The sequence below is a fragment of the Tursiops truncatus genome, chromosome 10 (genome assembly GCF_011762595.2).
Source record: "Tursiops truncatus isolate mTurTru1 chromosome 10, mTurTru1.mat.Y, whole genome shotgun sequence".
Lineage (NCBI taxonomy): Eukaryota > Metazoa > Chordata > Mammalia > Artiodactyla > Delphinidae > Tursiops > Tursiops truncatus.
The window spans coordinates 41,115,097-41,132,015 of NC_047043.1; the positions used below are offsets into that span (position 1 = coordinate 41,115,097).

At 35.1% G+C, this 16,919-nt stretch overlaps 1 protein-coding gene across 1 annotated transcript in view; it reads left to right on the plus strand.

The window, feature by feature from the left end:
* The window catches only part of TINAG (tubulointerstitial nephritis antigen), a 94,716-nt gene that overhangs the window by 66,658 nt on the left and 11,139 nt on the right, over nucleotides 1-16,919 (plus strand). The window contains exon 10 of the mRNA XM_019931386.3: nucleotides 11,909-11,954. Within this exon, the coding sequence (XP_019786945.1) occupies nucleotides 11,909-11,954 (46 nt within the window). The remainder of the gene's footprint in view (nucleotides 1-11,908; nucleotides 11,955-16,919) is intronic.

The following is a 16,919-nucleotide window of genomic DNA, read 5'->3' on the forward strand; positions in this document are numbered from 1 at the left end:
CAATCCTCCTGTTCAAAAAACCTTATAAGATGGGAATTAGTATTCCATTTTACTAGAAATAAGAGACAGAGTGTTTAGAAAACTTTTAAAGTTCTTCTGACTTCAAAATAGCTCTTTTAACCATACTACATTTCTATATAAATATTATATATATAGATACACACACACACACACACACACACACACACACACAGACACACACGTATATATAGGAACAAGGAAGGTCCAGTGTCAAGATTCACTCAATGTTTATTTATCATCTAGGTTTTCTCAAGAAACTGCTATATTTTTTCTTTTAGTAAAAGTGTCCTTAGGGTAAAAATAAATATATCCTTTTTTTCCTATTTAAAAATTCTATTCTCACTTGCTTTGACCACACATCTTTAATCTGCACATAAAGACCTTTGCCTAATTTTTCAATTAGAAACTTTTTTTTCAGTATGTAATATGTGTCAGTCATGTAGTGTGCTAGACATTAAGAATACCAACAGCAAAAATATCCTGCTCCTGTTTTCAAGCAAGTGGGAGAGAGAGATAGAAAGGGAGAGAGAGAGAGAGAGAGAGAGAGAGAGAGAGAGAGAGAGAGAGAGAGAGGAGGCAGAGAAGGAGACAGAGCAGGACAGAGAGGAACAAGCAGTGCTTATGCACAATGTCTTAAGCGTGGAGATGGAAATAGGATAGGAATTTAAATTGAGTAGTGAGGGTGTGAGTCATATAGAAAGGCACATAACTCCAATTCTGGGGCCAGAGAAGACTTGTGGGAAGAGGTAGCACCTGCTGTGGAGGTGAGTAAAGCAGGTAGGAATTATTAAAGGTACATGGCAAGAGAAGAGCATGTCCCAGGAAAAGTGAGCAGCAAATGGACAATCTCACAGTGAGAGAGAATATTACCTACTTAAGAAATTGGAAAGGGTAAATAGGTTGAGTGTAGAGTGAGGAGGAATCTAGTGAAAACTGAGACTAAGAGGTAGCCCAGTCTCGGGGTATTCTGCTATTAATGATGATTTACTAACCTGTCCTGGGGCCTCACCTGGTCTGACTGCTTCAGCATCTCTGGGTTTGCCCTCGCCCCCTGTCCTCCATCATCTCTGTATGAATTTATATGCCTTCACAACGACATTGTTTGGTTTACAGTGAAAGTTCCAAGTGTCCAGGTGACATTTCTCTACCTCCTATTCTGTGATGTTCGGTTCAGTTCAGTCTCCTAGTTCTGGGTCATTCTACTTTGAGATGTGGGTAAATTTGAGAGCAGAAACTGTCACCAAAGAATAGAAATGGGATCTCAATAGACTAGATCCACTGTACAGTTTCTGCTATAAAGCAAGTAGCACAAACTGAATAACATTCAAAAAGGAAAAGTAATCTTTCTTCCCCTGACACATCGTGGCAGACCTGAGCTCTGGGAAACCATGTTCATACACTGGCCTGGCCTGGAAGTGTTTTTGATCTAGTAGTGAGAATAGCCCTATAAACATACAATGTGAGAGGAAGTGAGCTCAGGGTCTCTCTCCTCTGCCATCCTGACTAATCTACAAGAATTAAAACAAACAAACAAACAAAAAACCCATATAATGTAAGTGCATTGGTTTTGCACAGATGGAATCAAAATGTTAGAGAGCATAGAGGAGGGGAACCTCACCTAAGAGCGTGCAGGTGCATTAGAGAACGTACAAGTCAGGACTAGAGTAAGAAATGACCCTGGAGTAAAGGTTACTAGGATGTTAATTAAGCCTTTGCATTTCCTCTACTGTGAACTTATTATTCTTGCTCTTTATTTGCTTTTCTAACAGAGTCTTCGTTTTTAAGACTAAACCCAAGTTTATTGTTGGCTTCATAAATTTATTTTTAATGATTTTGACCTGGGCAATACTTTAACTTTTATTCTAAATTTTTAAAGTTCTATTTCTAAAGTAATTAAGTCAAAGATCTACCTGGAAGATATTTGGGTGATGATGTGTGGTGATGATCTAATGTTTTCCTCCAGACTCTGAGCTAAAAACACCAAGACCACATAATGAATAATCCATTCCTTCCTTACTCTTTGAAATGCATTTTTTATAGCTTATTAAATTCTTACATAAATTTATTAAGTTTTGATTCTGAGGTGCCCTGTTCAAAATACACACTGTCTATCATTCAATTTCTACCACTTTATTTTAATATTACATAGTATTCACATTGTTGCATTGCTCTCATTTTTTCAATGTTTATCTAGTTATTTTCCTAATGAGATTAAAACAAACAAACTCAGAGCAACTTAATTGGAACTTGAATGTTTTATTTATAAAGAAGATAACATAAACTTTCTTACTTTTTAAAGACTATTATTAAGTATCCTGCACTTATTTTTCTTTAGAGAAATGCTATTTTTCAAGGATTTCATTTTTATAAAACTTTTTTTCTCTTCCCTATATCCTAAGATTTTTATATCTTTATTAAATGCAACTTCTAAATATGAAGCTATTTGACTGCTAAACTGTTATTTTATTTCACTTTCATTACCCAGTTGAGGTATTTTAGTAGTAAATACTATTAAAACTAAAAGAAGTATTAAAAGGATAATTTAATTAAATTGATTAAAGAATATACTACTTTTCAAACTTAAAATATCTTATCCATCTAAGATCTGTAAAGGACCCGGATTTTATCTACCCAATAACCTAATGTAAAAGAAGAGGGTATAGTGATAGAGATTTTCCAGAGATTCCCATGCTGTCTAGTTGCAGAATCCATGCTAAGCTCAAGCCGCTTCAATACTAACCTTGTTTAGTAGACCCCTGGGACACAACACAGTGTTACGAGTATGTGTGTTGAAGTCAGACAATCTATATCAAAAATCTCTTGCTGCCATTTACTGAGATGTGTTTAGCTTTTTGTAACCTGGGGATAAAATGATGCTTGTGCGGAATAAATGGGATCATGCATACACAGTACTTGTATGCTTCATGTATGGAAGCATTCAATAAATATTTACTGTTATTAATAATAATACAAAAATTATGGCTTTCAGTTATTGGGAAAGTATACTTTACTTTCTTTCTAAGATGAGTTTTAATGTCTGTGGATACTTAAGATTTGAGGGGCCTGTGTGATGGAGCGTTATTAGTCCCTGGTACAGGGTTATCTTCGAAATTCAGCTTAATACATTACTTGTGGTGATTCTGTTTTAAAAATAAATACCTTCTGTGGTAGGTGTTGTCCTTAAAATTTCAAATATGATAGAATTCACAATGGAGGTTAGGTAAAGCATATGCTTGTGAATTTCCTGACATGTGGTGGTGTTGGGGGGATATCGGGAATAGGAAGTAGAGTGGCTTCTGACTTCTTTTGTCAGGAAGAAGTGTGGACTGGTTGTCCCTTGAAAGAGAGAGCACTTTCAGGATAATCACAGCACATTTTTAGAAAGTATATAATACAAGCTTACCATGTTGGAATCTAGGATCAGGATTTTCTCTTACGCTCCAGAAAACATAATCTACAGGACAATTCTGATGAGTGAATGAACTGGGAGATTTTCTTAAAAGGCGTGTGTTGCTATGGTGATTTATAATGTCTCCTCTGAACAAAAACATGTAGGATATGATGGACTCCTTCAATATGACCAAAGAGAAGGTAGGGCCAAGTCTATGTTACCCTAAAAGGGGAAAGGTTGCAGAAAAAATGAATTTCACAGATGATGAATGAGTACTATTTGTGATACTAAGTGACAAATTTGATTTACTTTGATCCTCAAAATAAATGTAACAAATATTATTCTTTTCCGTCCCCATGATTCTAATCATTAGGGTCATTACATTTTTGGATATAAATGAGTTGGTTGGATGTGATGAATGCAACCCTGATTGGAATATTGTTATCATGACCAAGCTGTTCTGCCTGCCCCACACTTTTTCATTTTAGTCCATCTTGTTCACCATCACCAGCTTTATCTTTCTATGGTTGCCTACAATCCCTCCCCTTCCAAACCTTTCATGACTCCTCTATGAAGACACAAAAGGTAAACCCTGGCATTATCTCCTTCTCTTCTCTCAGGTGTGCCCCTTTCTTCTTGGTATCTTCTGCAAATTACTCAAGGCTGATCATGCCCTTCCTCTTCACAGCTGGAAATGACTCCATCCATTTCTATCTTCTCCTGGTCCTACTTTTTGTTGCTAATGTTATAGGTTGCTCCTTAGATACTAGTGACAATTTAGTCACTTACCATATAATTTTGAACTGTTACTTAACCTTTTGGGGCTTTAGTTGCCTTATCTATGAAGCAAAGAAATTGGATTAGAGTCAGATTAATTTGGGGAACTGTATGGTCTTGACTATTCAACTCTGTCATTTGTAGATATGGGTAATATGTAGAAGAATGAGCTTGGCTCTTCCATAACTGAGTCACTTTGCTGTACATCTGAAACTAACACAGAATTGTAAATCAACTATACTTCAATTTAAAAAAATAACTAAGAAACAAACAAACAGGCTGTGGGCGAGATTTAGCCTGTGAGTCATATACTCCAACCCCTGAAGTCTCCTTTCAGTGTTAAGATTTTATAAGAAAATAGAAAGCCATTTCTATTCCTAACATCAAAGGGCTGAAGTTTTCCCTCATGGTGTGTCATCATTAGATATTACCCTATTTCTTTGTCATTGACGATGATGGACAGTTTTGGTTCTGCAATCTCTCCCCAGTATATTTCACATGGTGTGGACATCTTAACACATATTCTGGGATACTTCTCCCAGTTTCACAGCAGATCATTCTGACCAGAGCATAAACTGGGTACAACCTTGTCATCAATTTCCTCCATAATCCTTTTTATAGGTCAAATTAAATGTGACAGTATACTCAGCAATCTTTTTGCTTCCTGAAATATTAAGAGAGGGTAGTGTAAGCAATATGTCAGCAGTTCAATAAACAGTGTTGTTTGGATGATTAATAAGTGAGGAGCGCACAGTACACACAATCTTCTCTGACATTTTCATACAAAATAATTATCTTTCAGAAATCTCCATCTACTTCTTCAATCAATGATAAAGTTTGTAGCTCCTTGGCAGAATGCATCAATAAAAGTACCCAGTCTTAGATTCAGTGCACCCTGGCTTAATGTACATTTTGTTTCAGTAGAAAGTGAAGGGGAATGGGTAAGACCCTCATTTTATTTTGCTTTCCCATGCTGTCTATTTTCATTCATCTCTGATCTAGCATTAATTAGCACTTTGTGATGGCTCTCGTCATATTCAACACTGCCACGCTCACCAAGCCTGAGTATTTTTTTGAATAAAGTTACTAAGTGTCTCTGCTAGAACATTCATAAGACAAAAAAAGCCTGTGTATCTCTGCTTCATTATTACTGCAGTTATCTTTCAAATCTTTGTGTTAAAGGGACCTAATCATCTATCTGCTGTCTCACCTTTAGAAGTAAAGTCCTATATCCAGAGTAGTCATATCACTGTTATTGACTTGAAACTCATCTGGTGGTTTCTTTATACTTGTATCCTATCTGACTTTCATTTCCTTAATAAGAAGGGTTGGAGTTTCATATCAGTCTCTCTTATGTATCTGTTCCCTGTTTTCCTCCAAAATTTCCTGTTCTAGTTGTCTGTACTGCATCAAGTTTCTTTACATGTCCACTGTTTAGAAACTTTGCTTTTTATCTGTCTGGATCTATATTCACTAATACGGAATTGGTCTGCCCAGAAAACATGAGTTTGAATTCCTCTTGTCAGTCTGTTGGGTACATGCTGTGACCCCAGAAGTAACAGATCACCATAAGCATTGCAACATTTTGATCTAGATGATTGGGCTACAGTGTAGTATGCCTACCATCAATATAAAGTAATATTTTTTCTTCTTGTAACTCCGAATTCTTAGCTGGAGGTGAGATCTGCTTTAAAGAAGTTGATTCCTAAGCAAATATGATCCTGACATGTGAGTTAGAAATAATTGCTCTTGTCACAGAAGAATTCCTCACTCTGCAGAAAGTCTCTTTCACAATTATTTCTAATTATCAGCTTTCCTTGGTTCCTTCAGTGGTTTACCTGTCAGAAACCCTGAAAATCCATGAATTTAAAGTTTTATATGCAGAACTACCCTAAAGAAGATGAAGCAACTCTGTAATTAGTCTTGGCGATGATCAATCAACCTGGTCATCAGGAACACATCTCTCTACAGTGTGAAGTGTACCCCAAGATTTGCCACATGTGATGTACCTCCCTACTCATTCAACCTTGAAATCCTGCAGTTAACCTTGACTCCTTCTTCTTCCTTTCAGTCAAAATAAATTAGCCAATAAATTCCTCCCTTTTATCTCCAAAATAGCTCTCAAATCTGTGCCCTCCTTTTTATTCCCACTGCCAGTGTACTTGCTCAAAAAATATCTATGGAGGGTTTCCTGTGTGATAGTCACTATCCCAGATGTTGGAGACACAGCTGTTAAAAGAATCAACATTTGCTTGAGAGAAATTACATTCTTATTCAACATTTCATTATGTCTTGCTTTAATGAAAATATTCATCTTAAGCTTTCAATCTCCTCCCCCTTGGAACCTATCCCCATGCTAACACCAGAGTTGTCTCTGTGAAAAACTATCTGGATCATGTCACATCCCATATGTGGATGACTCTTTACCATCACTTTATAAATGCCAAGCTCGGTAGACTTGAGTGCTCTTTACAGGCTGAGCCAAATCTCCTTTTCTAACTTTATTTCCAGCCACTCCCACCTCTGTTCTCCAGTCACACTGAACCAAGTGCTGCTCTAAGAATAGGCTGAGATGAGGTTTTCATGGCTCTCTTGTGACTTTGCACTTACCGTACCTACAATTCTACACTCCCATTTCCACCTGAAGAATTTCTACTCCACTCTGTGAAGGCAGTTGTCTTTGCCCTCCACAGTTAATTTCCTCACCTGTAACTCATAGAAAAATTGTGAAACATGCTTTTATAAAGGTAACAATTATAGAATTCAAATTATTTTTATACTTGTTTGTGTTTTTACTTCCCGTCATTCCCATTAGATTATCAGCTTCTTGAAGGTAGAAGATACATTTTCTTTGTACTAAAGAGTAGTGTGCTGAATAATGGCAGAAACAAATGGGTGAAGTACACAAGAGATGCTGTACTTTCATAATTAAAAGGGATACTTATAGGAATATCAATGTTACTTTAAGAAAATTGTATATTCACTTTTCTCTTATTTACCATGTCTAATACGACCACATTGTATAAATTGACCTCAATGGCAAAATCAAACAAAACCAAGGAAGAGAAAAAAAAATATCATTTAAAGTCTTATACAAAGTACTTATTCAGTTCCAATTGTTTTACTATCTAGGCAGAGCTTAAAATAGGGTTTTAAGAGGTCTAGTATTGTTTAGCACTGTTGTCTGAAAAGAACAACATCCTTTTCAAAGGACCTTAGCCATACAAAATCTTACATCATTCTTTAAAGTTTACTTTGCAGAATTTATGGTATCTCCAAGAAAAACTTTTAATATTATGCAAAAGAGTAGTGTTTCCAGAACTACCTAAAAATGAGCATATAAGAATAATCCAGAAGGAAGAGCTTAGGTGATCATGTACTTGAAGTGAGAGATATAGCAATAGACTCAGTGTAGGAACCATCGCTCCTCAGGCATCATCAGGTAATATGGCAATGAGCTGCTAGCTGCCTGGAGTTTTCCAATACCAGCATTTCCCCAGGAGTCACTAAATTGTAAGGAAAAGGAGCATTAATGTGTCTTAACAAATAGTGGAAATGATTTAATTTAATGAGGTAGAAAAAATGAAAAGAATAGTATAAGTTCATAGGCAATTGAATCCCTCAAGGCAAGAACAGCTGCTCTTAAGGTCTCTCCAGCTGGTGAACCCATAGTACAGTAGTTTTATTTTTTTTTAATTAATTAATTAATTAATTTTTGGCTGTGTTGGGTCTTCATTGCTGTGCGTGGGCTTTCTCTAGTTGTGGTGAGCAGGGTCTACTCTTTGTTGCGGTGGCTTCTCTTTTGCAGAGCACAGGTTCTAGAGCACAGGCTCAGTAGTTGTGACACATGGGCTTAGTTGCTCTGCAGCATGTGGGATCTTCCTGGAACCAGGGATCAAACCCGTGTCCCCTGCATTGGCCGATGGATTCTTAACCACTGCGCCACCAGGGAGTCTTAGATGAACAAGTTTAAGGAAACGATCTCGGCAGAAGACGGCTAAGGTTCTGATTCGTCTAAACAAATGTTTTTGAATAGTCCTAAATGAAGAGGTGTAATAGAAGGAAAGAAGTGTGTACATAGGCTTAGAGCAAGTATGACTGTAATGAAAATCCTCATGTCCTCAAAGACACCCACTGCCTGACAAAAGATATTTGTGAAAATATATACATATTTCTAAAATTTTCAACCTATTGGTACAATCAGTACCACAATTCAGGAAAGTATATATATGGGAAAAATGCCCTTCTTAGGTCAAAAATAGAGAGACTCTCTCTGTAAATGAATAATAGTAGTCTTCTTGTTTTGTACTAGTTAACATTTATCTTTGTTTGGATAAAGCTTTTAATTACATGAATTCACTCTTAAACCAATGAAAAATTATCTGTGGTCAAGTGATTTTTCCCAGTTGTTCAGAACCTGGGGTATTTAGAAAATAACCCACTCACCTATTTTCCTACAACACCCCTTTGCGACTTTATGGGATATTTGATTACCATCTGAGGAACAGTCTACTGAAGATAGAGGAAACAAAAGATAGCTGAAGGTCGCAGTGCAAACATTAGACCCTCTGATGGATGAAACTTGCTTGTCATTTGACACAGAGGTTGTAACACAGGGGAACTGAACATTAGCTTCTGTGATGAGCTGTGGTATTTTCTTTCCAACTGAATTTTGCATAAAGGTCCACATCCTTTGTTTATAATTTTTTTCACAAGCATCCAAGCCCCTGAAACTATCAGCTTCAGCAGACTTATTTTCCTTTTCCTCCCTCACCTTTATTTGAAGTTTTGATTAACTTTTTCTGTCAATTTTGAGAATGTTTATAATAATTTTAATGCTGGCATTCTCCCTGGGTTAAAAATGGTGCTCAAAATAATGCATCTTAAGGTTATAATAAACAACAGTACTTCCTGAAAAGAAATTTATAGCAACTTCAAAGAGTTGATAGATTTGCAAGATAATAATGCTATTATATCATTAAAAATATTATTTAGATAATCATAACAAAATATATAGGAACATATGAAAAATATGGCCATTTGAACAAAAGTGATAGTTTGTATTTCCTAGATATCTCCAAAATAAAGTAGTTTAGTCCACTTTTAACTTATTTGATAATACTACAATAAGAAAAATTATACAACTACATTCTGAAGTGCCTCTCCTCCTTTGTGAGGAAATGTTTCCTTAGAATTACAATTGACCCTTGAACAATGCTGGGGTCAGGGCCACTGACCCACACATTTGGAATCCTGCATGTAACTTTTTTACTTTTTTAACTCCATAGTCCTCATCCACGGATTCAACCAACTGCAGACCCTATAGTACTGTAATATGTATTTAGTTAAAGAAACCCCTGTATAAGTGGACCCGCACAGTTCAAACCCATATTGTTCAAGGGTCCACTGTAGTTAATCTTTGATCTGCTGTTAATGGAATTATGTGTAGTCATCATTTGGGTAAATCTTAACCCTATATGCAGTTGTGGATCTTCATGCCCCAAAATAATGTCTCAATATTTCTGAGAGTGCCTAGTAGTATCTAAAATGGACTTAATAATAAATGCAATACTTACTTCATAGTGTATTTTGCCTGTATGTCTTCTAATTCCCTCTGTTATACTACTTTGTCTTCCCATGCACCATTCTCAATGCAGTGGAGCCCAGGAAGTTAGAAATATCTTACAAAGTGGGAAAGAAACCTTTATCCACTTTTGGTATTACCCTCTATTTGATTATCATTAAAGTGTTTTATGGAATATACAGTTTTTAGTGAAATAGCTCTATCAGATTTTAATAACAAGTCTGACTTGCTTCTCCCCCAACTCCAAACTTAGCTGAGTTCAGTGTGGAGCTAAGTTTGGATGTATCTGAGTGGCTGGGAACAAATCATACTCTCAATGGCTCTTCCTCGCTTTTGATGAGGGCTTAATTACTGGATTGAGCTTGTCATGTCTGAATACCTCTTTCTTGATTGGGAGTTCTTTCTTATGAGGCTCCTTAGTGCCTCAAGCAAGACGGATCTCAACTTCTCACCATGTCTGGTGGGATCTCAGATATGGGGATCCTCTCCTGCCTGTATTGTTTTGGAGTCATACGATTACTTAAATTTTTCTGATTTAGTCTTGTATTGATATTTTGTATTTCATGTAAATAGCTAAAGTAACTAGTGTTCAGACTGCCTGAAAGGAAGTTTGCTTGAGTGGTACAGTCTTCCTGAAATTGTCATAAAAGTCATGAGTAAAAAATGAGCAACTCGAGGTTTCAGATATGGTCACTGCTTGAAGTACATAATGACCTTAGAAGATTTGGGGCACATAGTATGACTGATAAATTTTTTCAATGGTGATAGCTTTTTTAGAAAAGTTACAAGGAGGTAGGTACAATTACAAAACTGCAAAATGATTTTGAAAACTGAACCAGTTTGAACTTACATGTTAAAGCGGCTAGAATATTTGAAACCCTAAAGTGTTTCAGTCCACTGCTCTGTGCATAGATAACTAAAAAAGACATGGCAATCAGTGCAATTACCAGTCCTAGTCTCCATCAGGAACAAACTAAAGAAAAATTGTTCTTTAGTGTTTTCCTATTTCCCAAATCACTTTTTTCTTCCCTCACTCTCGTACCAAAGGATCCAAATGCATTATTGCATACTCCCTTGAATGCCCCAAGATCCTTACAATAAACCTGTCATCTTTAAGCAATACTTCTATGCTGTGGTGCCATCATTCTATTTTATAACCTATGAAAAACAGCTTTCTGGCAAATGAATATGTTGAAAATATTTGAACAACAAATTTGTACCTCTTCCAGAATGTTCTTTTATACAATGGCATACCACTCTGACATTGAGATTTGGGGTATTAGGAATGAATTGAAGTGGACAGGATTATTTTCTCATAATCCACCAAAGTGCATGAAAGTGGTGGTCAATATACTTTCTCCACATAAAACTGATGTCACTCAGGACACACTGCAGTTGGGGACTGTATATTTACAAGAGAGGCAATATGGCATGTTAAGAACATGAAATTTGGAATGCTGGCTCAACAACATTCTGTGATCTTGGACAGGTCTTGATATTTCGTTAGTAAATAGAACATGTTAGTAACATCTATGTCACTGGGTTTAGTCAAAAGAAAAGAAATGAGGTATTGTAGACCTGTATATTTTATGAACTGTTACCTGCTACATTGAGAATGGCTCAGTGCTGAGAATATAGTATTCGATTTCCATATGTACATGTATATATAGAAATGCCACATTAGGCATACAGCCATTTTCTAGAATAATATATCCATATGAATATTTTTACATAAATGCTCTTTTCTACAACAGTTATCTTAATTTACATTATGTTTTTTATCAGTAGTCTTGGAGATTTTTGGCAGAGCTTCAGAAGGTGAAATATGAAGAAGGGAGGCATCTTTAAGTACTTTAAAACCCCTGCATCCCCGCTGCCCTAAGACTTATATCCTTTTGTCAAAGAGTTTGATTTCAAGCCATTTGGACATAGATGAGTATATTCTGAAGAAGTCAATGAAGTTTTGGTTAAAACGAAAATGATACATGCACATTTCTGTAGGCAATGATGACAGTTCCATAATAAAACACAGTGAGGCAAAGAGAAAAGAAAAGATATAATTCTGATAATAAGTTGAATTTTATCAAGATGTAACTCAAACATTTTAAACCATGTTTTTTTATTGTTATTTTTAGATGGGGCACACTGAGAGGAGCAAAGGGGCGGAAAGAAAAATTTTGGGTATGTAATACTTTTCAATTAAATTTCTACTGTGAAGTGAGTATTTTAGAATCATCTGTGTCTGTATTCCCAGCTTTGTATTATTTAGTCATATCCTAAGTCACTGTAATATAATTTGTAATACTGGTATTTTCTCCAACAGAAAATCCATTATAATCATTTATATTATAATAACATTTTACAACTCCTCTTATCTCAAATTGTAACAGATGAATCAGTATTATTTTTCAAAATGAGAATCAACAGAATAACTTTTGTTCTATTATCACCTATATTAAAATTAAAGAAATGATTAGAGTTCTCACATATGTGTCAATCAACTTTGTATTCTTACATTATTTTTGCTATGGATGATACTTTTGTAATGTTAGTATCAAATATACACACACACACACACACACACACACACACACACACACATATATATATATATATATATATAGTTTTGTTTTTGTTTTTGCCAACTATAACATACACATGATTCTTTACTGAGAAAAAACTAATATCTAGTCTAAAAAAATAATAGAAGTTATATGTAAGAAAGTTTGAAGAAGATTGGAATATATTATCTCAAATATTCAGTTGATTACAATAAAGAAAATTATCCCAGGTCCTTATATTATATACCTTTTTTCCCCCAGAAATAAAGTTTAGGTAATGATATTCATCATAGAATTTGAACTTGAATGTATGCATTACAGGGCATATTATAACTTATAAAACACTAAATATTAGGGCATGTGCTCACTCAAGTGACTCTTGTTAATTAGATTTCTCCACAAGGCACTCACAAAAATCAATCACCCAAGTATGTGGTCACCACTCGTATTTGTCTTGTTGACATATGGAGGTGTTATGCTTTTGAGTAGAATGATGTTTCTTTGTATGTGAACTGAGCTTTCTTAAATATCATTTTCCTTATTAAAATAGCTTGAGATAGTCAATAAAATTAGTGTTCAATAGTTAACATTTATGATATGTGAAAGAGAATATATTATTTGAGCCTCCTGGAATATTTCTGAATGCAGAATAATGTGAGTAGTTAAGGGTGGGGGGACGGCAGAGTGAAATCATCTACAGCATTGCCAAACCCGGGGTAGGAGAAGCCTGAAAAGAGCCTGAAACACACACATGGTAGGTACAGCCCTGAAATATTTGAAACCAGGTGCAATTAAGTTTAACCAAAACTTTTCTCTAGCCCTGATCCTACTCAGTTCTTTACTAAATTGAGGGGGATAGTTCCTTACCATATCTCTCTAGGAGAAGAAAAGGCTAATCTTCTTTGGAAAACAATCACAGTGTCAATCTCTATGTAGTCTGCCCTCCATATCTGAGGGTTCTGCATCCACAGATTCAACCAACTGTGGATCAAAAATATTTTTAAAATTCCAGAAAGTTCCAAAAGGCAAAACTTGTATTTGCTGTACACAGGCAACTATTTACATATCACTTACATTGCATTTACAACTACTTACATAACATTTACATTGCATTAGGTATTATAAGTAACCCGGAGATGGTTTAAAGCATACGAGAGGATGTGTGTAGGTTACATACAAATATTATGCCATTTTAAATAAGGGACTTGTCAACTAAAAAAATTGCACAATGTGAGGGTTGTGAGTTAAGTTTTATTTGGGGCAAAATAGGGACTATAGCTCAGGAGACAGCATCTCAGATAGCTCTGAAGAACTGCTCAGAAGAGATAGGGAAGAGGTCTGTATATATATGATTTTAGTGACGAGGGAATACATGTAATCAAGCACACATTTTTGCAGAAGTTTGCTGCTAGTTTCATGAAGGTTAGTGCTAGTCACAAGGAGCAGATGTCTCCGTTCAGGATTTTAGTGCTTTTCTATATATGAGAAGATGCAAGAATTTGGACTCATAAAATCTTCTTCTGAAAATATCTAATTATCTGAAAGCCTGTTCTGCCAGTTTTCCCCCAGAGCACAGTGTGCCTCATTCCTGATCTACACCCTGAGCTCCTTTCAGGTGTGTTGAAGCTCAGAGACTGAAGTGGCTAATGACTTTATCCTTGTAGAGGCAGATGTCAGGTGTCAGTTTTTAGTTGGCAGACTTGAGCATCTGTGGATTTTGGTGCAGTGAGAAAGGGGTCCCCTGGAACCAATCCCCCACCGATACCAAGGGACAACTGTAATTATTATGGCAAAGTATCCAGCATGCATTAAAAAATTTTGAGATGTGTAGCAGAAAAATGTGACCAATAACCAAGGGAAAAAACTATCAATAGAAATAATAGATGTAATAATCATTGTAAAAATTTTTTTAAAATATGGATGAAAAGATAAAGAATTTCAACAAATGATTTCAATACACAAAAAGAAAAGAATTATTGTAGGTGTGAGTGCAATGTCTGAAATTAAGAACTCAACGTATGGGTTAAATAGCAGGCAGACTTAGATATCTTAAATAAATGCAATAAAATATATCCAACTTGCAGTACACAGAGGTAAATATAATGAAAAATCCAGAACACTGGGAAGAGACGGGTGGGACACAATCAAATGTTTTAACATACATGTAACTGCATTCTCAGAAGGATGAGAGAGAGAATGAAGTGGAACCAATATGTGAAGAACTGACGACCAAAAGTTTTCCAAAATAGAAAGACACCAACCTAAATTCGGAAGCTCAATAAACTCTAAGTAAGAGAAACTAGAATTTTATATCCAATGGCAACTTTCTTCAGAGAAGGCAAATCAGAAACATTTTCATTCAAACAAAAGCTAAGATAACACAAAATCAAAAATATAAAGCAAAAGTTACAGAAGAAAAGAGAAAGACAAATCCACAATTTTGTTGCATATTTCAACACATCCCACTTATTATTTCACAGAGTAAGCAGCTAAAATATAGGTAAAGATATAGAAGGTTAAAAAAACTATTAGCTAGCTTTATGTAATTAAAATTCATAGAATACTAGATACAACTATTAATGAATATACATTCTTTTAGTGCATATGGAATAGTTGCCAAAGTTGACTATATGCTGGGTCATAAAGTAAGTTCAACAAACTGAAAGGATTGAAATTTTACAGAGTATGTTATGTCAAAACTTGTGTTACTTAGCTAAAGCAGTACTTAATGTAATAGAAGATGCATGTATTTGAAAAAAAGAAAGGTTAAAACCAATGCATATATTAAAAAAGGAAAAGTTGAAAATAGTAATCCAGTAAGCTAGATAAAGAACTCAGACCTCCAAAAAATAGAATGAAGGGAATGAAAAGGAGAAGGGCAGAAATCAATGAAGAAAAGTGGACATACAATAGAGAATATCAAGAGGGCAAAGATATGATTCTTTGAAAAGATTAAGTTCCTAGGAAGGATCATAAAGAAACCAAGAGAGAAAAAAAATTAACATAGAAATGTAAAACGAGGACTTTCTTCAGTTTCAATAGATATTAAGTAAGTAATATAAGATGCTATGCAAGCATTATGTCAATATATTTGAAAATATAGATGAAATGAATAAACTCCTTGGAAAGCAAAGCATCAAAACTCACACAAGGTGAAAATAGAAAAGTCAGTTATAATACTATTTGAAAAGCTGATTCTGTATTAAAAAGAAACTCTTACAGGAAACACCAGTCTCTAAATGCTTCACTGGTAAATTCTTCCAAACATTTAAAGAACAAATGAAATCAATTTTATGTCAATATCTTTTAGGAAATAGAGAAAAAACTGTTCCCAACACACTTCATGAACCAGCATAACACCAATACCAAAACTTGACAGGGACAACACAAGAAAGGAAAACTACTGGGCAATATCTCTTATGAACACAAAATTCTACACAAAATATCACATCTGTAAAATATATTAAAAGGACAATATACTATGATCAAGTGAGGTTTATTGCAGGAGTGCAAAGTTGGTTTTACATGTAAAAGCAATGAATATAGTTCCTCACATGCCAGACAAAAGATGGAAAAATAAACATGATTATCTTAATTTGTACAGAAGATGCAATAATAACAGTTTTTTTGCCACCTGCCCCCTCATATGTACTCTCATAAATCCTTTCCAAACACGGTAACTTCAAGATTATTAGGAAAAAGCAATTTCTGATTTCTAGACTCTCTTCTACAGGGCTCACATAGGCAGAATAATCTCCCTTTTAATTAACTCACAGTCAGTTGATTGGGAATTTGAATCACATCTTCAAAATCTGTTCAACTTTGTGAGATAACATAACCTAATCACAGAAGTGATATCCCATTATATTCTCAGGTCCTTCCCACACTCAAATGGAAAGGATTATATGGGGAAACTACACAAGGGAGGAGGAATTTGGGGGTCATTTTAGAATCCTGCTGACCAAAGAAGTCATTTATGATCTAAAACCTCAGAAAATTAGGAGTAGAACCTACCTTCCTTCACCTTATAAACTTTATCCACAAGAACCCTATAGCTAACATCATAATTAATGGTAAAATACTGAATGCTTTTCCCTTATCACTGAAAAATAAAACATTCATTCTCAACATTTTAATCAAAATTTTACTGAAGGTTCCACCTAGTGCAGTAAAACAAACAAACAAACAAAAAATAAAGGGGGGTGTGGAAAGAAATATAACTGATGTTATTTGTAGATGACATGATTATGAATATGGAAAATCAAAAAATATATATAGAAATAAACTATTAGAAACAGTAAGCATATTTAACAAGTTTTCTTGATATTAGAAAAATATAAGAAACAAATTATAGTTCTATATAGTAACAAGAAACAATGGGAAATTAAAAATAAACATGACCTAAAATGATGTAACTAGACCAGTCCCTCCCATCAGGAAACTTCCACAAGCCTCTTAGATAGCCTCATCCACCAGAGGGCAGACAGCAGAAGCAAGAAGAACTACAATCCTGCAGCCTATGGAACAAAAACCACATTCACATAAAGATAGAAAAGATGTAAAGGCAGAGGGCTATGTGCCAGAT